Source organism: Catharus ustulatus, chromosome 2, assembly GCF_009819885.2.
Source record: "Catharus ustulatus isolate bCatUst1 chromosome 2, bCatUst1.pri.v2, whole genome shotgun sequence".
NCBI classification, from domain to species: Eukaryota; Metazoa; Chordata; class Aves; order Passeriformes; family Turdidae; genus Catharus; species Catharus ustulatus.
In genome coordinates, this window is record NC_046222.1 from 42,122,594 (window position 1) to 42,148,671 (window position 26,078).

General features: G+C 38.4%; 1 protein-coding gene across 4 annotated transcripts in view; it reads left to right on the forward strand.

Moving 5' to 3' along the window:
* CNTN5 (contactin 5) overlaps nucleotides 1-26,078 on the forward strand; it is a 440,548-nt gene that overhangs the window by 226,997 nt on the left and 187,473 nt on the right. For all 4 annotated transcript variants that reach the window (XM_033051352.1, XM_033051356.2, XM_033051355.2 and 1 more), the window contains exon 6: nucleotides 22,266-22,361. In XM_033051352.1, coding sequence (XP_032907243.1) covers nucleotides 22,266-22,361 — 96 coding nt within the window. The remainder of the gene's footprint in view (nucleotides 1-22,265; nucleotides 22,362-26,078) is intronic.

The window sequence follows — 26,078 nt, forward strand, 5'->3', positions numbered from 1 at the left end:
GTGTGGCTTATATATGGACAAAGAACAAAAAGTTGCTGTTTTATTTTGGAGGACAGGTGTCTGCTGAGAAAGGCAGGAACTTCTCTTTGAAATGGAGAATGTAAACTCCCTCTCTCCAAATTATTATAATTTTGAAATCAAGGGGCTTTCAGGCAAAGATTTGGGAATTAGGAATAACAGTTCTTTTCTAGGGAAATCAAAATAGAAATACAGTACTACAAAGAAACAAACTCCAAACCCTGACAAAGTCAGAGTACAACCTGACACCCCGTCAGGCAGGGTGTTGGTAGCAGTCCCATTAAATGGTGGCTGCATCCTCCTGCAGTGACAGATGTGATTCAGTTGGGGCAGTGCTCCTGTAGAAGGTGCAGTTTCCCTCTGGAGGTCCAGTGGTGATGTGGAGAAATCCGGTTTTCCTCTGGAGTCCAGTGGAGAAAGGGGCTCCCTTAGTGTCCCAAAACGTCTGTTTTTATCTTGGTAAGAAATGTTGGGCTATTCCCGCTGGCTGGAGCAACTTTCAATGGGATGCAGTAATTTTATCAGTCCCACAGTGGGACTCAATGGGCCATTAGCAGACAATGACTCGCTGGAGGAAGGATGGATTGTGAAAAGATAAAGAACAATGCCCTGTCTGGTTTCAATGGATGGCCCATTAGCAGAATATCTGCCATTGAGATAAGGATCACTGCCCCCACCCTCAACAGATGGTGATAGAACAGATACCTTTTATCACACTCTGTATTGTAACGTGCAGCTTATAATCAGATACAGCTTATATGTGGACAAAAAAACAAAAAGTTGCTGAAACCCAGAAGTGCGGCTTATACTCAGTGCGGCTTATAATCGTGAAATTACTGTATTATATGACAGTTTTATGGAGGAGAAAGGAAAAGTTTCTTAGCCAAAGTCAGACTCCAGTTCCAAGTCTAATTTAAAGTTAACTTGCTATAGGGTGCATACTTGACTCAAATTTGGCTCGAACTGCTGATAGTTGTGTACAGACATACAGTGGTATGGAAGGTGGTGGCATATGCTGGAACCAGGTTTCTACACAAAGTTCTGCTGCATTTCCAGTTTCAAAGGCGGACAAAATTCAGCATTCCTGTGTCCTGCAGTTACACGCTGTGAAGAGCAGCAACTCTTCAGCTGTTTTCATCTGCAGTACTAGTGCTGATTGCATAACTTTGCATACCCACATATTTTAAGCCCTGGCCTTGATACTGTTTCATTGGAAAGAGTTGAATGCCTACAAATTATTTAGACACAAATGTAAAAAAATAAGTGTGTGACTCACAGCTTGATTTTTGAGGAGATAATGTCAGTAAAATTCTTACTGATGTAAATGAGAGAAAAAAATTAAACTTACAAAGATTGTATCTTCCTGCCTCTAACACAGTGATTGGATTACATAATTTGTCTGATAGAAGTGAAAATTGTTGCCAGGGTGTGTTGAATGTCACAACTGCCCCCTGAGATCCCTGTATTTGTCCACATCAATGAGTGCCCATTTTGCTGGAGACATTCATGCTTTTAGCATTAAGAGATTCTCACTGACTGTGTCACAGTACCTAAATGGCAGTCTTTTTTTTTTTTTTTTTAACATTAAGGCAAGGAATTAATTCTTTTTCATTATTTCAATAATAATTTAAAATAATTTTAAAGGTTCTTTATATAATTAAGAAGGTAATATGGCAATGTTTAAGAGATGGAAATGAAGGACTTGGACGCTTAGCAGATAACAGATGAGATCCATTTATTCCATGAAAGGACAAATTCATACTTTGTCCAGTTTCAGGCCCACTAGTAAAGACATTTGGAAGCTTAGGAGAATTCAGGAGAATGAGGTGGTGAGGGCTGAAGTACTTGCCCTGTGAAAACCTGGGGGAGCTGGGCTTGTTCATCCTGCAGCAGAGGTGACTTCATGGGACTTAGCAGCATCTCCCTAGTGTTTACCAGGAAGTTCACAAAACTTTTCAAAGTGGTGATTACCAGGAAGAAAAGAGAAAACAGGCACAAACTGGAATGAAAATCATAAGAAGAAACATTTTCTCTGTGAGGAGAACTAGGCAATAGCACAGGTTTCTCAGAGAGGTTATGCGGTATCTCTCCTTGGAGATTTTCGAGATTGGATTAGATGAAGTTCCAAGCAACCTGGTCTAACATTTTGATGACCTTACTTAAGTAGGGAATGTGACCAGGGACCTCCTGAGACCACTCCACTCTGAACTATTCTCTGATCCTTTGATTTTTCTAACTTCCGTATTCTGTGCATCCCTCCTTCTGTTAAATAAATTTGATTGTCATATTGCAAGAAGTATCACTCTGTATTGTTAAACTTAAGTGAAATATACTTCAGGGTAGGGCTGTGAAGTGCAATATTTTCAGAAGGTAAACAAAGATGTGTTTTCGTTTTCTTTGAGACAGGTAGAAAGTACTTTGACACCATTTGGATTACACAGAGAAGCTGGAATAAAAAAAACAGCATTTCTTTGTACTGAAATAAATATAGAAAAATAATTTAAGGGTAGCTTGGGTCCTTCACTGTAGGAATAACATGACATAGAACGTTAATCACCCAGCTTCAGATTTTTGTTAGGAGACGAGTTACTGTTAGATTAGGAGTTTCAGCAACTGATGTTGGTTTAGGGGAGAAAGTCAAACTAAAGAGTGAGCACAGCAAGAGATTTTTCCCCCAGTCCTGTGAGCTTGCTGATATGCCAGAATATCTAAATGACAAGCTGTCTCTTCAGGTTCTCAAAATTTGGCTGAATGTATGGTTAAGGGGTAGAAGACATAAAGTATCCTCAAGAAAGATCAGCTTTAGTTTTAAAATATTGAGTTTACATGTGCCCTGAAAAGAAATGAAAGACAGATTTTTAAACTTATATGATAAAAGAAAGAAACATCTACACAGTGGGACTTGCGTCATCTGGTTCTGTGGCACTGTGGCATTTGAAGGTCAAACTGCAATGAAAGCTCCAGTTCCATTGGTAACAATTCCTTACAATGGGACAAAACATGAAAGCAGCTACGTTGCTCCATCTGTGATCTGTTACAAACATACTGCTTACTAGTGGAGATGTTGAAGGACATCCAGTCTCAAGCCAAAAAGTATTTACATTCTCCCTGATTTCCCCCTTCTTCCTTGATGCAGACAAACCTTGATGAGTGGGACAGCGTGTTCTTCCCTGCTTAGCACCTGACAATCATTTCTACACATCATCTGAATTATAAGATGAGATGCCCTGAACATGCTAATCTCCCTATATGAAATAACAGATTCATGTCCTAGAATTTATGGGACTAAAGAACATACAGGAGAACATAAAAAAGGGTATTTGTCCACTGCCGTTGTTCTTTCAGAATGAATTGCAAAGGAATTGCAAATGTCTCCCTTTTAATTCTGTTTTTTGTACTGTGACCAGTAAGAGTAGGCATACCTTTTGGAAACATTACATATTGTAATATAAGTGTAGGCAATTTTTTTTGCTGTGAGATAGAGTATGGAGAAAATGGTAATTATGTTAGTCCGCTGTAGTGAAATGGCTTTTCAAATTTGCATTCATATGCTAAACATGAGATTGTGAGTTGCACCTAGAGCAGACGTCCTGCTCTTCCTTCTTGAGAGAAATGTTCTACATTCTTTTTTCTTTGCTGCACCTGAAACTTTTCTCTCAGATCAGAATATATATTAAGTTTGAGCTTCCATGTCCAGCTAAGCAATTTGAGTCCATATATAGGTTAGAATTCATCTGTAGAGTACTTACATTTGGAAGAATCTTGTGAAAGCCTCTGGAACCAGATGACACATGAAAATATTCATGTTACGTGAGCAAATGACAAAGAACCTAGTTTCAGTGTCACTCTGAATGACAACTCCTGAAAGCTTGTTTGGCTGTATGCTTTCTGAATGACAAGTCAACATTTCACAGTAAATATCTGTGCTTACCACTTAGCACTGGAAGGGTACCAGAAACCTTCTCAGAATCCTTGTAAAAATTGTATGCATTTTTTGTCATTGATACAATTGACTAGTGCAGACCCTCAGTGTGAAACAACCTTGGAATATACTCTCAAATGCCTGAGTATGTATATCCTTGAACAAATCACAGTTTTCCTTCTCTTATTTGCACAAGAACATAAAAAACAAGGACACAGTAAAGTCAGTGAACCTTCCCTGAGACTTTTTAACTTGAGATGCATTAAGGTGGATGCTTAGGATGAGGCTGGCTAAGCAACAGACACTTGTCCTTAATCAAAATCGATTCAAATATTTAAACTTTTTAAAAAAATTATTTACATTTCATGAAAGATTACATAAGTTAGTGATTCTGGAAATTATATTTTCCATTACATAAAAAAAAGGCTGACAGGAGCTATTTTATCAAAAAGCTATTGAGTAGTCTGCAGGAGGTAAACAGAATTTTACTGCCTTCATTGCCAAACTATTGGACATCCCTTCTCTACAGCATGAGCATCTATGCCAGCTTTACTGAAAGGCAATGTCTATAAGATCTAACAAGACTGACCAGTCTTTTTATTTTTTTTGTTTTCAAAATGCTTCAGGAAATCACAAGTCTTCTGAAGAGATTGACTTCAGTAATATAAAAAGACAAAATGACGCTTCAGAAAAAGCTGAAGAAAATAAAAATGGAATTTCATTTATTTTTCCAGTAATCCCAGTGACCAGGAACACAACCATTTTGTTAACTAGAAAACAATGGACCCCAATAGAGGGGGGATAAACAAAAGTAATATTGAACTAATGAAAAAAAATAGCATAAATGGGTGTAGTTTGTTGAAGGACTTAACCCTATTTATGTTGTATTAAAATTAATATTTTTCAAGGTAAAATTTTTGAAAGAAATTTTTTCTGTTCTCATATGAGAGGTCACTGTATTCCTTGATTTCCATTATCATATTTTTTACCTTGTGTCTGCTTCTTTTGCCTTTGCCCTCTTGAATCTATTATTTGGGCAGTTGTGTGTGTATGTGTATATATTTTTTTTACAGTAGTTATTTCCAAACTTCAGAACATTAGTTTGTGCTGTCTCTCAGAAGTTGTTATGGCCCACATTGCATCTCCAGCTTCAAGTGTTCAATTCAATGCCTTGTAAATGCAGTAGGTTTCTATTGAACAGCAACACTTTGTTGCAACACCTCTTCATGACGCACTGAGGATTTCAGGACTGTTGGACAAAAATCAGTGTTTACAACTTTGCCTGACAAATGTGGTAGACATTTGTTAAACAGTTTCGGTATTCCTTATCATAATGATTCTATCATAGTCCCATTCACCTATTATTTTTAAGGGATAGAAGTGCAGACTGGAGAATCAAAACCATTTCTTTCTAACAGAGCAGCATTGAGACTATTTTTATAGGAGCAGAGATTTCAAACTGTCTAATAAGTTATTGGGAACTTAAACAATAATGCAGTGCAACCTTGTGTGGTAAATAATAAGATAGTTGAGTGAAGTGATGAAGCAAAAATTATATCTTTTCACATACAATAGATTTAACATTATTAATGATAGTCATGTATACCAAGCTGCTATTTGTGTGGTTTGACTATAGACACTAAAATATATGGGTGAATTTCAATTTTCTATTGTATGCCAAAAAATCTACTGGTTGGATTGTAATTTAAGAGAGTATGACTATGGAAAAAAACTTTGAGGATTCAGGACTAGTTTGTTTCTTCCATCAGTTTCACATTAGAAATCAGTGTTAGGTTAAAAAAATATCAATCCTTCTGCTTCTAATTAGAAAATAATTTCAGCCTTTGTACGTACATCCCATCATATGTATCTAATAAGTTCCTATTTAATCCTAACTTAAGAGAACTAAGTACTCAAATAAATTGGAATTTTTTTTATAATGCTGGCATTTAAGAGGAAGGATTTAACAGGTAGAAGTACTGAGCTACATTTGTGAGGATGAGGAGCAGATTTATATGATAAGTAACCATCTTTTCTGCTGTGTCCTTAAAATCAATACTTACCCAAGGCATCACTTCTGTGACATTACAGGAGTTTCTAGAGAGGGAGATAGTTTCCTACACTCTTTATAAAGTCGATGCCATAAAGTAGGTGTATATTTTGTTTCCAGTGGAACTAAAGTCAATAAGCAGAAAATGCTGGTTGATTTTGTGCATGGTGGATGAAATTTCTGAGTCATCTTAAGATGGACATTTATTGCAGAATTATGATGGTGCTAATTCTGTTATCCTCTTTTCTCCAGTAAGTGTCTTCCCAAAGTGCAGTAGATTAGGTTTTCTCAGTATCAATCAGGCTCAGCAAACTGAGCTGGAAGTTCTCCTCTACATGTACATTAATCACCAAAAACGTACCAGAAGATGGAGTCCCTCACATTGTCAAATTATTTTATAATTTAATGTAAAATCCTTTTCTATATGTAATATTTAGACTTCCTATAAGGCAGAACAATATGAAACACATTAGGTGTATATACAAGTTGTTTTAAATTTAAAGCTATCATCTTTGTCTTTCAGGAACAGTATCTTAGCATAAAAATAGTGCCACAATAAAAAAGACTATGAGGTTAAGGGCTGAATTTACCTTTACTTGGACATTGTTTCAAAACTACTATTCTTGTATCTTATTCTTCTGTGTAGCTTTAAAAAAATTAGTTAGGTCACTACTTTACTGTTAAGAGTAAGAAACCGTTTACTTACTAAGGCCCAACACAGTTAAAAAAATTATATTTGTTTTTTGTTACTTTTCTTATTTATATGTGAGAGGAATCCTTTACTATCTTCCACTTAGTTTTATTAGGGCACCGTAGGCAAAATAATTATATTGAGAAAACAAGCTGCAGATCAAGGAAATAGTAAATTGCCTCTAAATGCACTTTATTTATTCTCCTTTAATGTCAGACTGTCAACACCATAGGCAGCTGCAACCGATCTAATTGTTTTGATTTCCTACTTAATCTGTTGCACTACTGGGATGCAATTCATTCATTTCAAGTTGACATCTAAAATAGGTCGAATGAATCAGGCCTTTGAAGTGTCTATTTCTTTGCATTACATTGAAAGGAAAGCTAGGATAACTGGCTCAAATACAGGTATAAGGCAACTGTGCTTTTGTGATAAAATGTTAGAAGGAAATAACTCCTTCCAAGGGAAAAGAATTAAACTCAAGCAATAGGGATAACAATTTAAGATTTTGTTTCATTACATTTAAAGCAATTTATGCAAAAATCAATCTTTTAAAAGCCTTTTTTTGGCATTACCATCAAATTATTCCCTATAAGTACAATCACACATGAGCCTCCTCAATTACTCGTCATCATTATTTAGTCCCTATAGCATTCATTTTAGGTTTGCTTGCATTTCATTCAAATTTGGCAAACCATAGATATTTACAATACAACTATCTGAAACAGTAAGTTTAAATACTCAAACATTATATTTTACATTTAGTGAACTTAATTACAGTTAATTTTAATCTAAAATCTATGCTTGTATTGTTAATTGGAAACTTATAGTATCTAGTAGTAATTGAGTTGGATAAAATTAATAAATATTACCACTGTGGTTATTCTTGTCAATAATTTACAATTACACTGATAAAAATCCCATTCATGTCCTCGGAGTATGAAACATGTAGAGTGGGTTACAATTAATTAAACAAAATAGTTTATATCAAACTACATTGATAGCATGGATGCAATTCTCCCCAGGTATTTAGGTATCATTCCCTCAAATGTCACTCCTTCACAAGAGATTTAATTAATCATTATTAAAGTGATAACATTGCAATAATCTGATACCATTTTCCTGTTCTGTCCCACATATCGCTGAAAAGCCTTCACATTTCTATTAGTCTTTATCATTTTAAGAGTATATCTTAGTAATTACTTTTTGTGTAAACAGTTTATGCATTAAATTTATGTTAGAACTTATATTTCAGTCTATGGAAAAATTATGCACATTTTTTAATCATTTAAGTATACCAATTGAGTCAAACGCAACCATTTCCAAATGGAATTCTAAGAATCACGTGAAGCTTATTTGTAGGATCAGTTAAACTCATTAAGAGATTGATTCTGAAGCTCAGATGTTTTCTTTTAAGAAAAAGAGAGTATGGAAAACTCTTTTTCCTTTTCTCACCTTTAACTCCATCAGATTTTTTTTTACAGTAATTTCACGAATACAAGCTGCAGCAATTTGATAAAAATTTTGGTGGAAACCCGGAAGTGCGGCCAATATTCGGGGGCGGCTAATATATGAACAATATTCTAAAAGCTGCCAACATGGAAGTGAGAGCCCAGAGCAGCCCCAAGCCAAGCTGGCGCCCGGCCGGCCCCGGCAGAGGTGGGAAAGCCTGGCAGAGGCGGGGCCAGCAGTGCTGGGGGCGGGCGGCAGAGCCTGAGCCAGCAGGGTGGGGCAGGGGGGGCGGCAGAGCCCGGGCCAGCAGGGCAGGGGAGCCCAGCAGAAGCAGGCAGTACATGGGAGCCAAACTGCATGGGGGAGGATAGCAGAAGCAGGAAGCCCGGCGGTGCGGGGCTGCCCAGCGGCAGGGAGAAACCCAGCAGAAATGGGGCTAGCAGTCCACTGGAGCCCAGGAGAACCGGGGCCAGCAGCGTGGGGGAGCCTGGCGGTGCGGGGGCCTGCAGTGCCAGCCAGGGTGAGCAAACACGGCAGTGGCAGTGCAGACGGGAGTGGGGAGCCAGGGAGCCTGGCGGCGGCAGCAGTGCCTGGCCGGCCCAGCCGAGCCGTAGTGCCGGGCTGGGCCACCCACCCCTGTCGGCAACCATGAGCAGGCCGAGCCTGCCTGGCCCCACCCTGAGCCAGTAAACCCCGCTATGCCGCGATCCTGTTACTAATTGGCAAATTTGTGAAAACTGCGCACGGATTCTCACTACGAACGAAAATGCGGCTAATATTCGGGGTGTGGCTTATTTATTGACAAAGACAGCAACATTGTCAATGCACCGGAAGTGCGGCTTATACTCCGTGCAGCTTGTATTCGTGAAACTACTGTATATGCTTAGGCATTTATCACTGTAAGATGTTTTCTGAATTGCAAATTAATCTCATAACATTTCTCTAAAGCCTTTCAGATTTGTCAACCTCTTTTTATAAATATGGCATGAGAAAAACATATACTTATATGACAGAGAAGTTTTCAAATTACCTGATTTTCAGACAGCAAAATCCCAGGACTTTTTGCTGAAAACAACTACCTTTCTCACTGCAGCTGGGGAAAACAAACTACTTTTATTACAGATAATGTTAACTTATTTAGAAGGCGACAGGTATGAGTAAGATTGTACTCCTGAAATATTTCAGACAAACATGCACAAAATTTCACTTATTATTTTTTTGTTAGCTGCATTCGGTCCTTTGTAAATTACTACCACATTCAGAAACAATTATTTCAGCATTTCTGAGGTTACAGATCTATTTGTTCTAATCTATTCAATGATCATCTGCCAACACTGCTGCAAAAGCTGTTGATCTGTAACTACTTAATCCCTGGATTTTGTTTCCCTGATTTTCCTTTTGATATTCACTACTATGCAATTAATTCTTGACATAAATTCATATTATTAAAATCTGAAGATTCACCTTCATACTCTTCATTTGACAGTCTCTAATTATTTGGTCTACTTCAGTATAAAATCCAGACAGTATTTTTTCAACACATTGCCCCTTTTGTTTTCCTGAATTGAATTTTTGCTCGCTTTATACTCTCTATTCAAGATAGAACTTTGGATTCTTTTCTTGATGGTAAAAACATGTACAGTAATTTCACTATTACAAACCACACCTGATTATAAACTGCAGGTCAGGGTGCTGGTAACATTTAGGTCTTTGTCCATGTATAAGCAGCACCAGAATATAAGCCACATTTTTGTTTGCAGGGAGGACCTGCGTGCAACAAAATAACGAATTAGTAAAGGAATCGCGGGATTGCTCGCCCTGGCCTGGCACTGCCCTGCGGTGCCGGCAGGAGTCTGCTCACACCCACGGCAGCGGTGGGAGGGAGGGACGGAGCCCGCTTTCCCCTGTGGCAGCAGCGGGAGGGGGACACATGGAGCCTCCCCGCCCCCCTTCCACTCCGCGCTGCCAGCACAGAGCCCACCTCCACCCGCCGAGCAACAGAGTAACCAATTTGTAACAATCGCGCAATGCCAGATTTTACCGGCAGGTGCTCATCTCGGCACCCAGGCTCGCACTTCCGGGTTGGGAAATTTCCGAACTTTTTTCATGTATTGGCTGCTCCTGAGTGTAAGCCGCATAACCGGGTTGGGAGCAAAATTTTAGTCAAAATGGTGCGGCTTATAATCGTGAAATTACTATAAAATACTATAAAAGCACATCATGTATTTAAAATGGCTAGACACTTTTAACAATTTCTCCCATATCCTCCTTTATGTCTGACTCTCTCCAAATACCTGCTATAACTCTTTTATGGTACCTTCCTACTAGGCCAGTACTACAGGTGTCATTACTGTGGCAGAAGTTTTTCGATTCCATGGAGAATTAATGTATTCAGGGATCAAATCTTCTCCAGCCTGAAATTTATTTTTTTTTTTTTAGCCTCTCAGTGGTTGATTATACCCACACTGCTCAAGACCTGTACTGCACATGGAGACCAGTGCTTATGTGTGGCAAAGCTTTGTCTAAATATAGGACTGTGATTATGGTCAATGATAGCTTTAAGCTTTACAAATGCTGTGTAATTCATTTCTATTAATTAGGAGGAAGTATGGTTCCTTGGTAGGATGCCCAGACCTGTTTGCAAGGTCAGTTGACTTGTCAGGAAATATCTGTCCAGTATTTTTTTGGTTCTGTTTTTTAAAGGATTGTTTGTTACTATGGTTAGGAATAGCTGCAGGATTAGACACCATGGTCTAGAATTTGATACTGTCTTAGACATCGTATTGTCAGAGTCCATACGAGAAGAGAAGCTGTCCTGCTGTTCTTCCCCATTTCATTAGAAACACTACTAAATTACCCATAACTTCAAAACCAACAGCCTTCACAGCTTTACTTGCATTTAGTTTCAGTACCAAAAGTTATTTAAAAAAAGTTACAGCTGGGACATACTTGGCAGCAATTTGATTTGCCCTAGGAAGGTCAGTTAAAAAGAGAAGCAATTATCTGATTGCTTAAAGAAATCAATCAGCATTGTGGAGCACCTAACCAACATAGTTCAGGAAACATATTTTAGTTTTATTTCTATTGATCAGTGGGTGATAATATATAATTGTGACAAATGGCAAAGGATTTAAAAGATCAGATGAAGTGCTGAGGGATTGCTGCCTGATACACATTCCTAAAGCAAAGACTGTGATTACATCTTTGTGCAACCTTGTGCAACATGGCAGTCTGCATAAGAGGAGAGAGGAGAGGAGAGGAGAGGAGAGGAGAGGAGAGGAGAGGAGAGGAGAGGAGAGGAGAGGAGAGGAGAGGAGAGGAGAGGAGAGGAGAGGAGAGGAGAGGAGAGGAGAGGAGAGGAGAGGAGAGGAGAGGAGAGGAGAGGAGAGGAGAGGAGAGGAGAGGAGAGGAGAGGAGAGGAGAGGAGAGGAGAGGAGAGGAGAGGAGAGGAGAGGAGAGGAGAGGAGAGGAGAGGAGAGGAGAGGAGAGGAGAGGAGAGGAGAGGAGAGGAGAGGAGAGAAATGCTTCATATTATGTAAGTGCTCTGACACTAATATGTGCAGAATTAAAAAATAAGTGGCAGGGAAATAACATTAGAATGCAAAGAGAGAGATGGGAGAAGTAAATGCCTTTTAGAAAGCAAATGAAACTGCTTTAGCCAAGACTTTATGAAATTATGAAACCTTCTAAAAAGGTTTAGCTTTTCTGATCAGAGAAATACATAAATATTGTGTCGTTCATTTGCAAAACATTAGATCATTAAAGGACTGTTCAGACCACCTTCACAGAGCTATTAATTGATGTACTACAGATTACAGATTGAAAAGATCAAAGTACATAGATGGTAATTTATAGTTGTTCAGATGACTAGTGACAATTTTTTTTTTTATCTTTGATGACTCTTGTACAATTACAGGCTCATATCCCGAATTGTGATTTACAGTGACTGATACCACCTTGATATTAAGCAGAAAAACACACTACAAAGCAAATTATTTTATCAGAAATATTACCTAGCATCATACCTAAGAAGAGGCTGCTACCCAGGCAGCACTCTATGTTTGTAAGGCCTTCATTTTCAGTTGAGCCATTCAGCTAAGTCCAAGGTCTTCCAGATTTACTCCTTGGATGTGTCCAAACACTTCGTTATCTTGTCACAATTCACTTGTAGGTCACGCTGGTCATGCTACAACTCTTAGAGAAGATCAAATAAATAATTTCTGGGAGATTATGACCTTCTTATTTTCTTTATGACAAAGCAGAAGTGAAGTATGGAGGCATTTATACACATTAGTCTGGTGAAAAGTCAGTGCAGCAAAATGACGTGTCTAGAGTGGAGTCAGAATTTGATATGTCATGCCTCGTGGAAATGGTACCTACAAGCCTCCAGCTGTTACTGAAACCTGAACAATAGTGCCATTCCCCAAACCTTAGATCTGAACAGTGATTCTCAGATATTTGTCCCAGTTCATGCATTCCGAAACAAAATATGAATAGGTCAGGAAAAAAAAAATAATAGCAACTGAAACATTGGCAGACATCATGCATATTATCTTCATAACAGGGACACTGGGTGATCAGGCTTGTATTTTATTTCCTGCAGATTCTTTGTCTGTATAATGCCAGCAAGATAGTCTCAAATACAGACATTGTGGAAGTTGTAAAGTTTTTAATTTAAATGAGCTCAGTGCTATCACTTCTGGACTTCGAAAAGCTTGCTTCCTTTGCCACCTTTCCCTCATGAGAAGAATTTAATTCTTAGCTCTTTTATATCCTTGCTTCTGATAAATTCCAGCTTTGGAACTTTAGAGATGTAGGAAAAAGAATCTTTGAGACTAAAGGTTTTCAATACATTTCTGAGTCTGTTAAGACATTATATTATTTTGGGAGTAGAATCCATTAACTAACAGTATCAAATACATATAAGAAAGGTTTCAGTAAACTTCTTATTATGAATTTGCTCAATGAAACACAGAACAAGTTATCTTTAATGACTTATTCACCCAGAGGGTAAGAAAATATTTTTTCTGTGTACTTCTGTTACAGCCTCCTGTGAACCACAGCACCTACACAGGAATTTTCCAATAAACTACATGGAAATTAGTGATTGTCCATTTCATATCACATCATATGATAAGGAACTGTACTATGATTATCATTCTGAGTTTCATCTTCCAAAATCCTAACTGGCTGTGATCTTTCATTACTAATTAATAGAAGGAAAAGTCACATCCTGTTGATGAAACTCACAATAAAATGAAAGATTGTTTGCAATGTAACCTTGACTATTTGTAATTAATTCAATTGAAAGAAGTGACTAAAAGAGAAATCAACAAAAAGGGAAGGAGGATTCATAAGAAGAAAGGAAAAAAAAAAAGAAAGTAGAATCATATGTAAAGGATTTATACAGCTTAGTATACCACTCAGTGTCAGGAACTTCTATGAAAAATGTTGGAAATACAAATGTGTGTTTTTCAAAATTCAGATAACATTTCGTATTACAATGTGTTTTAAAAAAATTACGTTGCATATATTACTCAAGTGAAAAAAATCTATTTGCTCAGAGGATCTGGAAGCAGCACTATTTATTGGCCCACTTTATTTTGGTGGCTGAATGTCGGCATCTGTTTGGAAAATCTTTCATTTGTTGCTTATTTGTTTGGTTTTAGTTGTTACTTCTAAATGACAGAATGAAAGGATGAAAAACGTTTAACTGTAATATTTCCACTTGCTTCTGTGTTTTGTCTGGACATTGTGTTGTGCAGATGTGAAAGACAACTAAGAAGCATGCTGAAACAATTCTTGTGAGAAGAGATGAAACCTGACAGACACAGAATGATTATAACTAATTAATCATAACCATCAACAACTGTAACCACGAACATCCTAATTATTGTGATCTTAACATGCCAAGTTGAATCATATATAGCAGCTCTGTAGTTTTCAACATAATCTTTTTATTTTATTCTGTAAGTAAATATTTCTTCTGATTCCCTTTGATCCAGTACTTCAGGATTTATGAATGCAGAAGTCCTACTGATGTTTACATGATTTTGGTACTGATTAATTCCCTTTTTTCTCAAGGCCCTGGGGAGAATTCAGCTTTATTGATGATACTGAAGCTATTAATTGATTTTATTGAAACTAGCTGTACCAAAAGGAAAAAATTTTAAAGCGCTGAATTTCCTCAACCTTCCTGAAGTATTCCTCCATGAAGGATTAGTTTGTAGAAAAAATGAGTAGTTAGACAAGACAAAACAGTGGAAGAAGCATATAAATTCATAATTTACATAAAATCTGTGTAGGATCATAAGAAGTGAATATTTTGATTGAAATGTGGTATTCCCTTTTTAAAAGTACAGCATGGAAACTAGTGAAATAGTCTATTTTTTGTATTATATAAAAAGTTTAAGTTTTCTAATTAAGAATTATTTATAGATATGAATCATCCCATTTGGGAAGGAAATTAAAAAGAAAAAAAACCTTGTAATTATTTTTAAAGGAATACAGGATTCTATAAATCGATTTAGGAAACAGTTATATATTAACAACTTAAATACAGTATGATATAATAATAACAAAAAGAATACTTATAATGCTAACAATAGCAATACTAACTGTAATTAAAAAGGAGAAAACAGAAAGGGAAAAAGAAGCAGAACCCAAGAGAAGGCAGTGATGCACAGTGCTGTTGTTCACCCCCCACTGACTGATGCCCAACCCGTCCCCCAGCAGCGATCGGTGCCTCCTGACCAACTCCCCCCGGTTTGTGCACCGAGCAGGATGCTCTGTGCTACGGAATATCCTTCTGGACACTTTGGTGCAGCTGTCCCAGCCATGCTCCCTCCCAGCCTCTTGTGCCCTCTCACTGGCAGAGCATGAAGTTCTCAAAAGTCCAGGATTTTGGGTACAGTAATTTCACAAATACAAGCCGCACCAATTTGACTAAGATTTTGCTCCTAAACAGGAAATGCGGCTAATAATCAGGAGCGGCTAATATGTGAATAATTTTCTGACATTTACAACCTCAGAAGTGCCAGCCAGAGTGCCGAGCCAAGCTGCTGCAAAGTCGGCATTTTGCGATTGTTACCAATTGCTACTCTGTTGCACCGCGGGTGGAGCCTGGCTGCCTGCAGGCAGCACGGGGGGCGGGGAGAGAGGCAGGAGAGCTCCCTCCTTCCCTCCTCTACCGCAGCCTGGGGGAGAGATAGGGGGGGCCCAGCGCCGCCATTGCTGCGGCTCGGGGAGGAGAGGGGGGACCCGGGCCGCCCCTGGCGCGGCTCGGGGAGGCGGGGGGGAACTCCGTCCCTGCCTGCCACCACAGAGCAGCTCCAGGCTGTGGTGACCGAGCCCAGTGGCAGCGGTGGCTGGCCCCCAGTGGCCCTGCCGAGCAACAGCGCCGGGCTGGGCTACCTGGCCCCGTCAGCAGCCCCTAGTGCGCCGAGCCTGCACAGCCTTAGCTGAGCCAGTAAATCCCCCGCTCTACTGCGGTTCTGTTAGTATTTGACAACTTTGTTGCACGCGGGTCCTCGTTGCGAACGACAGAGCGGCTTATATTCAGGTGCGGCTTATTTATGGACAAAAAACGAAATATTTGCCAACACCCAGAGATGCGGCTTATACTCAGTGCGGCTTGTATTCGTGAATTTAGTGTAATCACTACTCAACAACAGCCAGCACATCAATGTTTTGTCAATGTTATTCACATAAATCCGAAACACAGCACTGCACCAGCTACAAAGAAGAAAATTAACTCTATTGCAGACAAAATCAGGACACTAGGATAGTTAATAATCTCTCAAATATATTGTATTATGATAGAATGTTTGGCCACATTTATGGATTCATAACTTCAATGTGATAGGAAATGTAGAAAGTATAAAAAAATGTTTCTACTTACAAGGTAAACATCTAGACATAGCTATGACATACAATTACAATGAAAAACAATAAACAGTAAACCAGGTATTTCTAAATTGTTATCATTTATAAAAATTACAAAAATAGAAATATGTCATTAAGGACAGAAAAATGTTCCTTTATTTGACTATTTATCTGCCTTTCATAGTGAAAATTTAGTTCAGGACTAATGAATCAATAGTGTATACATTAAAATTCGTGCTGACACCATGGTAGATAAAAAATTATTTTCTTTTTGCAAGAACACATCCATGGAGCACCATTAGGCAAAGATCCTTCTTTTTTTCTTTTTTCTGAGAAAAAAAAATCTTGTAGCATCTAAGAAAGAGTACAGTAGTTTCACGAATACAAGTCGCACGGAGTATAAGCCGCACTTCCGGTGCCTCGACAATGTTGCTGTCTTTGTCAATAGATAAGCCGCACCCCGAATATTAGCCGCACTTTCGTTCGTAGCGAGAATCCGTGCGCAGCTTTCACAAATTTGCCAATTAGTAACAGGATCGCGGCATAGCGGGGTTTACTGGCTCGGGGCGGGGCCAGGAAGGCTCGGCCTGCTCATGGTTGCCGACGGGGCCGGCCGGGTGGTGCTGCCGCCGCTGCCGGGCTCGCTGACCCCCCTCTCCCGTCAGCACCGCCCCGCTGCTGCTCGCCCTGCCGGCGGGCCAGCCGCCGCCACCGCTGGCAGGCATGCCGGCCGCCCCGCTGCTGCGTTTACTCGCCCTGCCGGCGGGCCAGCCGCCGCCGCCGCTGCCAGGCACGCCGGCCGCCCCGCTGCTGCGTTTACTCGCCCTGCCGGCAGGCCAGCCGCCGCCGCCACTGCCAGGCACGCCGGCCGCCCCGCGCCATGTTAGCTCGCCCGGTCGGCAGGACTGCCGCCGCTGCCAGGCTCTGCTGGCGGGGCGGCCGCCGCCAGGCTTGCCGGCCGCCCCCTCCCGTCTGCACCGCCGCCATGTTTGCTCGCCCTGGCCGGCACTGCAGGCCCCCGCACCGCCGGGCTCCCCCATGCTGCTGGCCCCGATTCTGCTGGGCTTCCCCCGCTGCCAGGCTGCCCCACCCGCCGGCCTTCCTGCTTCTGCCATGCTCCCCTGCACTGCTAGCCCCAGTTCTCCCAGGCTCCCCCGCCCTGCTGGCCCGGGCTCTGCCACCCCCCCTGCCCCGCCCTGCTGGCTCAGGCTCAGCCGCCCGCCCCCCACACTGCTGGCCCCGCCTCTGCCAGGCTTTCCCACCTCTGCCGGGGCCGACCGGGCTCCAGCTTGGCTTGGGGCTGCCGCGGGCTCTCACTTCCGTGTTGGCAGCTTTTAGAATATTGTTCATGTATTAGCCGCCCTTGAATATTAACCGCACTTCCGGGTTTCCAACTTTTGGTCAAATTGGTGCGGCTTGTATTCGTGAAATTACTGTAGTCTAAATATAGAAAAATTAGTCTAAATATAAGTAGAGTATCTTGTGTCTCCTTTCTATGTTTTTTTTTTATGTTTTCAGAGAGGAGTCTTTAAACATTCTCCTGAGTTTCTTGTCACCTTTTTTCAGCACTCCCTGAAAAAATCTGTATTTCAACCCCCTTTCCTTAAAACTCTTTAATGATTGTGCAGATGTACACAGAGAGAAGGTTATTGTCATGAAGAGCTGAAGTACATCATTGTTTCTCTATGGTCTCTCTGTTTCTGTTTTTGCATAGTAACTTCTCTGAGAAAAAAAAAAGGCCTTTTTCACATCATGTCAGTCTGATGATCCATGAAGGATGAAAAACTTTCTGGCAATAAATAATAACAGAAGCAATGATAATAAGTATGTTGAATCTTGCCCTCATTTTGTCACCTAAAAGTCATATGGTAATGTGATTTTTGAAAGTCCAAGATGTCTGCTTTTCCATTGTCAATGGTGAGATGATGTTTCTGTCATGGTAGAAGTCTTTTTTTCCCAAACTTCTCTTCACACTTTTTCTAGTGAATAATTTCAGTATTAAAAGTTACTCTTAGGTCAAATGACTGACTCTACTAATACAGTTCTATCTTACTTAATCTGATATTCCTAGAAAATAAGTGCATGTCAATATAAAATAATATAATAATTCCCTTGTACTTTTGGATATTCTGAGTATTGTGTTTAATTCATCCAATGTAAAGCTCCCTATACAATAAAAATGCTATCTTTTCAATATTCACCTTTTATTCTTCTATAGCTTGAGTTTGAGGGTTATTAAACAGAACATTTATGTTTTCCATTGTTCAGAGTGTACAGTCAAACCATGTTTTTGATTTAGGTTATAATGGGATTTCGAAAAACATGTTTTAATGGAATCATTTTCCCTGTAAATCTTACCTTTTTTAAAGAGCTACAATTCCAGCTCAAGGTCTATTTCTTAGTCCTGTCTTTCAAATCCAAGGAGAGGAAGGCTACCCTCTCTTAGTGGCAATGCAATAAATAAGTTTGTCCTTGGCCTGACAGACGAATCTTACCTTGTGTAGAGCTATTTTTACCTTATTGGAAAGAATATTGCCTGCTTTATACTTGTCTTTAGGTGTCTTCAGGATATGCCTTGAAGTATTTTAATACATATCATATTATGTCCATTTTAAACTCCATAATAAATTTGCATATAAAATAGTTTAAACTTATAGAACTGACTTGGCAGAGGACATTGTTCTGCACCAGTCTAATTTCTACTTTAAAGCTAAATTGACTGGTTTAAGTCACTGATAATGAAATACAGAGCCTTTTACAGCTTCCATGCTAGGTTACCAAGCAATAATTGCCTACAATAAAAACAAGATCTGTTTTTCATCTTTAATTTGTTCCTAATTTCATAGCAGTTATCCATTGACTGTTGACTGGGTCACAAAAACCTGTTGCCCCCATTAGCTGCAGCAAACTGATGAGTGCAGTGAATGAATGATCCCTCCTGCGCATACCTAAAATGCAAACTGCAGTGAAGGTGACTTGGAAGGCCATTAAGTCATAAAAACTGCTCCAACTTTTGTAAAAGTCTTTCTGTCAATGGTAGACCATTTCACCTGTTATTTAAATGTTTATTTTGTTGTTAGACCTGCAAAGCTTTCTGGTTGCTTCAACTGCCTGGAGGTTTTTCTCATTTATTTCCTTTTCCTCCTTTCACTTTCTACAGAAGTGTTTCCTTTTCTGCTGAGTCTTATTAAAACTGAGAGTTTTGTGGTGCTGTCATTCTTCCACAATGCCTGTCAATACATGTCATACCCATTTTCAAAGAATGGGAATAGCCACTGTGGAGAGAACTGCACTCCCTGGTAGCTCCTTTGGATCTGATATATAAATGGTTTTCCCAAGTTTATAGATTCTCTCAAAGATCAAATACTACACTGGGCTAATGTAAATACACTTTCAGGGTAAATTTGACATTCAGAAAGCACTGCACCAAACCCATTGGATTTAATGTCTGGCGGCATCATCATTAGGTCTGGAATTTCTCTACTATTTCCCTTTTAGAGTGGAGACCACCCCTGCCTTACAGGTTGCGCACTAGTGACACCATATAAAAATTTTTAATTGATTTAATTGAATAATTTCTTAGCAGCAAAGGAAATTTGGTTACTCCTGCCACACACACTCCATCTAAATGTGTTTTGTGTGTTTTGCATATATATTGTTAATAGTAGGTTACAGTAGACATTGTGGCTGGCACTTAACTGCATTTTTGAAAAGTGGTCCATGCTGTTTCTTATGTTAAAGAGCATGGGAGTTACGTACTTGAACCCCAGGAACTGCTTTGAAAATAACATAGTATATGTTATCAATTTTGCCACTAGCACTGTGATAAGAGTAAATTAATCTTTCACAGCAAAAAGATGAACACCTATGGAGCACAAGAAGGCATTTTCTTATCATTTTCTTACCATAATAAGATGAAGGACAGACTCATTCTGTGTGGGGCATTCTGACATGTCACACGTGTTACAGGTTTATACTGCAGCAAAAACACTGAACTGAAGGCTGTGTGAGAGGTTCCAGTTCCCACCTCTAAAGCTTGATTCTGTCTACCCTTTCTTTTGTTATCTACCTCTTCACAGTTTTAAAGTGAAATGAAAGGGATTTAAATAAAATTTTTAGTAACTACCTTTTTTTTCAATGTGGATAGATGTGAAATGCCTGAGATTTACAAGAAAGTAATTAAATTTTCCATTAATTTGATTTTCCCTTATTGTTCTTATTACTTTAATATGGGGGAACTACAAGAAAGATCCTTCGCCTTTCCTTCCTTTAAAGTTTTTTTACTTTTTTTTTTTGTAGCTAAATTCCTTCTTTTGTACCTGCTAATCCTTTTTCTGCTGTATGCTAAGAAGAAATCCAGTTCAGAACAAACAGGGAGCCAAAAAGAGTTGAAATTCAAAGTTGAAATTCCTCTTTTAGCTTGAAAATAATGTTTTGAACAAATAGAAGCTTGAGTCACACATAGTACCTTTATTTTAAAGTAAGAAAGAATACCTTTGTTTTTCATTTGGTGGGAAAAAAAAAATATATATACATTTTCCTTCATAATGAGCATTGAAAGCAGGAAATAGAAAAAAAGCAGTTTGAAGGTTTGTCCCATCCAAACTTTTAATGCAGGAGTGTACCAGCCCACTACTTCCTTGACACAAAATAATAATTACTTTTCCGCAGAATATGCTGCCAGGTAACAGGCATTAGGAGACACTTCGAAGAGAAATTACACCAGAATATATTATAACTGATGGCATGCTTATTTTAAAATGCAATACAATATTTAAATTTTTAATTATCTATTGACTAGCAAAATTTTTTATAATTTTTGTAATGTAACTCTAATTTAAAAAAAAATTCTATTGAAACCTACATACCTTTTCTCTATTTAAACATTACACCTATTGTTGAAATCAAAGTACTAACTTATTTTGGCGAAAGCACAAATTTAAATTTTAGACTTCTGTCTGTACCTAAAACATATTTAAGAAATGTGGAAAAAAAAATCAACTCAAATTACTTTTGAATATTATTGAACTTCAGTTTTATGCTCTACTAGATCTGGAGCAAGATGTGGAATTTCAGTATCTGACAGATAAATGCTAACTGAGTGCAGTTAAGATGGGAATAATTCTGCTCCACCTGTTCAAACTGTTTGGTGTTCAAACTGTGGTGTCTGGCTCATCCCAACACTCTGGGGAAATTGGGAGTTATGGCCACAGGTCATTGAATGTCAGTGAGAGAAGCTCCCACTGGCCCAATCTACTCATATTTCTGATCCTCATTTAATGCTTGCTGAAACTCCTGTATCCTTTTCAAAGACATCTTGTTGCTGCTCTCTTCACCTTGATCCGCATCAGACAGAAATGTCTCTAGAAATGTTCTGCCTGAGAGAACAGAGGTTTTAAACACCATCACTGGCTCTGAGGAATGGGTGAAGACACCAGTGTGATGGCAGAGCTGAACTTCCATATCTCTTTACTACAGATATAAATGCCAGAGCATAACTATCCACCCCGAACATGAATCCACATTCAGTGATCTGTGTGGTAAATGGAATAATAGGATCTTCTGGTTGAGAGGCTTTAAATAATAACAATGAATTGTTCATAGCTGTTCCCTATAGCTTTATTAAAAAATGTTTGTTCCAATAGTGAAATATTTCTTATTACTCTGATGGAGGGTAACTTTTGGAGGGAAAATATGTTTATCCATAAATGGTTTGGGTTTATAGTACCAGGGAAATCAGAAGTATTTGAAAGAGTAAATGTGTTATAGAGTAGATTTGGTTTTAGAACCAATGTGTTGATTTTCCTTTCTGTCATCACCATGTGCTGTGTCTGTTATCCAAGGGGCATCTGCGACATCATCAGTCTGGATGTTAGCCAAGGTGTTCCCTCCAGCTGTATTTCTTCTTTTTCAGTGTGTATAAATTCCTTCTACCAAGGGAGAAAATCAAGCAGGATACAGTAAAAGGAAATACAAGCACTATTTAATGTATTTGCAAATGGCATATATATAGTCTACCACTATTTTTTAATACTGTATGCAAGTGCACTAAAAAGGGAATAAACTGCTGATGCAACATGGATTTTTTTTGTAATGGAAGTAGATTTATTTTTCAGGCTCTCCTATTATAGATCAAGGTTTGAAAAAAGGAACAGTCAGCTTTAAAAGAGGAAATAAAACATAAGCCACAGTAGCCACAAAATTTAAAATCTTTGGTATGTAACCAAAATGCTCTGTTCTTTTGATAGATCTGGGGAATTTTAGCGGTCGGACAAGAAGTGCTGTATCCGTACGTGAAGGTCAAGGAGTTGTTCTGATGTGCTCCCCTCCACTTCATTCTCCAGGTACATTAAGCTGCAGCCTATATTCATGCTCCTCCTTTACAGTTTCCTCATTATTGGATGCCCAGGACTTTAGATAGAATATGTGTTTGATTGTGGAACTGCAAAGACGAAATATCCACCATTCTTCTGAGATACCAAAGGACTAATTTAAGCTCATATATTGCAAATACCAGTGAATGAGCAAAAGAGTTTCTGTTACAAGGTTGTCTAATTCCTGACACAGAACTTGAATGCAACAATAGTCTCCATGAATATGCTGTCTTGAGGTCACAGAAGATTGCTTTTAGTGTTTAGAAGCAGCCTTCAGAAATTCCAGTGTCATGATACTTTTGTTGAATACAATTTTTTTTTTTTTTTTTTTTTTTTTTTTTGTAGGGACATGATTTGGTTTCTTCCTCTCACTTTATATATAAGTTAGTTTCATACAACTGCATCCGTGCTAAAAGTCAGAATTACCATAAATTCTAAGAAAAGCCTGTGGATTCCCAAATAAAAACATAGGTATTCCAGAGAGGTTATTTTTGTTGCTTTTCAAACTGACACTCCTGCAAAATCTGTAGACTGCTAGGTATATCCTTATATTTGCATGTCATATAACACCTGGAGACACGATGCTAGACAGAATATCTTGTTTTTCAGTAGATGCAGTGTAGCATATCTTTTTCTTGTCTGGGAAATGATGTCTGTACTGAGGAGATTTTTCTACTCCAAATTTTGGGCCTGAAGAAAAGTAACATTGCAGAGCTGCAGAAAATAAAATCTCCTCTGAGTTTCTGTTGGAGAAATGTGTTCAGTATCTATTTATACTGCAAGGATTGTTATTACTGTATTACAGTTATCAATGCCATCTCTCTGCTTTTCTCTCCTCTGAGCAGATTCTCATGTGATTTCCTCTACAATCTCTTTCTGAGTTTGACACTGCAGTCTATATGATGCAATTGAGTACATGATGTTAAGGCTTGATAGTGATAAGTAAACTGAGAGGGAAAAGATGTAGGCAGAAAAAGGGAGAGATGGTTTCAGCAGTGCAGCTGAGTTTCATTTTCCCTTCCAAACTGAGAGTGAAAGGATAGATGGATATTAATCAAGAGTGAAATTTTCATATACCTTTTAACAGCTGCCGTTCCACAAAATATTCCTTTCTGTATCATCACAATATTTATAATTATCTCCTGAAATTACACTTCTGAGTTTTATTTAGTCAGATTTTAACACAGTGTTATATTGCAACACACACATTGCCTTTGATGGTGAAAACAAGTATCTTTCTTTTTCATCACTGGGACAGAAAAACCTCTGCTGTGCAAAGTACAGTGCTCAAAAATAGCATTCAGTTGTTTTAATTTATATTGTTTGAGTACCAGTAGGCTATGCCAGAAGGAAAATTACTTCCAGAAAAATATTTTTATCCCCTGTTGGCATAATTTTTTCACCATAGCTAAGCCAGACAAGGGTCTACAGAGTGGTGGAGTAATCAACAAAACCTGAAAAATTGCACTGATATGCAGATGTAAACACAAGCTCCTATCAATGGGAAGGGGACTTGGCCTCCCTTCCTTTTGTTCATTACATAATGCAAGTAATGTAGTTCTTCATCCAAAGGGTTGTCAAGCACTGGAACGGGCTGCTCAGGGAAGTGGTGAAGTCAGTTTCTGTAGATATTTAAAAATTATGTAGACGTGACTCTTAAGGACATGGTTTATTGATGGAATTAGTGCTGGTTTAATGCTTGGACTTAATGATCTTAGAGGTCTTTTCCAACCTAAATGACTCTGTGATTTCTGTGATTCTATCACAGGCAATTTTCTTCCAACTCCTTACTTGCAAAGTACTGGGAGCCAGTAAGTTCTTGTGATACTGCAGTGGGACTGCAAGGGGTATTAGTACAATGGCTGGACTCTCCCTGGGAAGGGGAGAGCTACCTCTACATGCCTGGTCATGTTTTAAAAATAAATCATTCCACAAAGCTCCGGCAATAAAATACAAGAAATTAATCAAAGTTGACTGCCAGATCAGAGTCCATTTGTAAAAAATAATTCTGGACAAAACTTGAAATTTCAGAGGGAGGTGCATGAAATTAATTCTGAAATAAGGGAACAAATGTGAAGCTTCCAAGTAAAAAGGTCTTTTGCCAAGCAGAGGTACTTCAAGGATTTGTATGCAGGAACATCTAAAATTTTTTAAGCATTCAATTTCTCAGTACTTCATTTTAGTTTCTGTGTCTGATTTGCCAAGATAGTATTATTTTCTAAATAGCCCTATGAAATTTTGATCATTAAGATCACCCAGGAAACAAACATTCAAGTGGATCCTAAAATGTTATAATAGATATAACTAAGCTAAAGACTATTCAGAGCATGTTTGCAGTGTGTGAACATCTCAAATTACCAAGGCCATGAGTTATGGGAGTGTTTTTGATGATAGGGAATTTTTTGTGGATGAACACCACAAGCTTTGCGATATTGATTTATTCACATTGATCAGCACCTTTAGAAATAATTTTCACTTACTAATCACAGGAGATAAATCCATGATACAATATCAAGCTTAATAATTCTGCACAACCTCATAAGCAATTTGTCCTTCAACAGAATCCCATTCCTCAATCTCTCCAGTCAATAACTGTATATGAACTTGCCCAAGAACTTCAACTTGAGTCCTTTTAGACAATGGCATTATCAGCATGGGAAAAGAAAGATGACTTAGTGGAAGAACACTGTATTAAGAGAGATATGGTTTTATTAACATGTTTTCAAATTGAAGGTATAGTAAATACTTTTGGTTAAATAGTACCTACATTCCGTTCTTACAGAATACAATTTCAGAATAAAATCTGAAGGCCTTTACAAAGCACTACTGACTTAAAAAAATGCTACACTAATTTCTTTTGACAAGATTTTAATCAGAAAGGCAATTTCATATGCATAGAGACTTGATTTCTGTTTATTTATTCTGTGATATATTATCAAGAGATAATGTGTTAAACATACAAACACAAATTTGTGATGTTTTATATTGTTCACATATATGTAAACAGGCATTTATTAGGTTGTTGTCCAAATATTTTACAGAGAAAAGAAGCAGGAATGTGGGGTGGTAAGCACACCTGAAATGGATTCTGAATACTGCAGTGCAGATTCAGATGAAAGAGAATTATCTCTTTAGTTTAATAAATCAGCTTTTTAAGTTATTGTCATCTTTGCTGAGAAAAAGTAAGACAACAAACAGAGGGAGTTTTTTTTGGAGAGACATTATCCACTCCTTCAAAATGGTGAAGAAAAATATATTATTTGAAAAGATTTTTGTGCCAATTCCTTATGTCAAATAGGTACCAAGAGATTGTCACCTCCTGCTTTTCCTGGGCCATTGCTCATAAAAAATGCTGCCTCTAACTTCCTTGGGAGTACTGTATCATTTTGATGTGCCTACTCCAGAAGCTTTCCCACTAGCACTGTTTTTGTTGCTAATCCTCAACTTGTCCCCTGTGAAATATATTAAATGTGGATAACTTGATCATTCATAAACATAGAACTTAATTTTTTTTTTCTTCTATAAACACAATATCTGATTCTTCCCAGTTATTTTCCTCCAATAGGGGTTTCCTAGGAAGTTAACTCTTAGTTGTCCTTGCTAAGCAAGAGTTATATTAATTGCTGACTGCTTAAATAACAAGCTTTGTTTGATGTTTCCAATTTAAAATGCCTCTACTATTTTCTT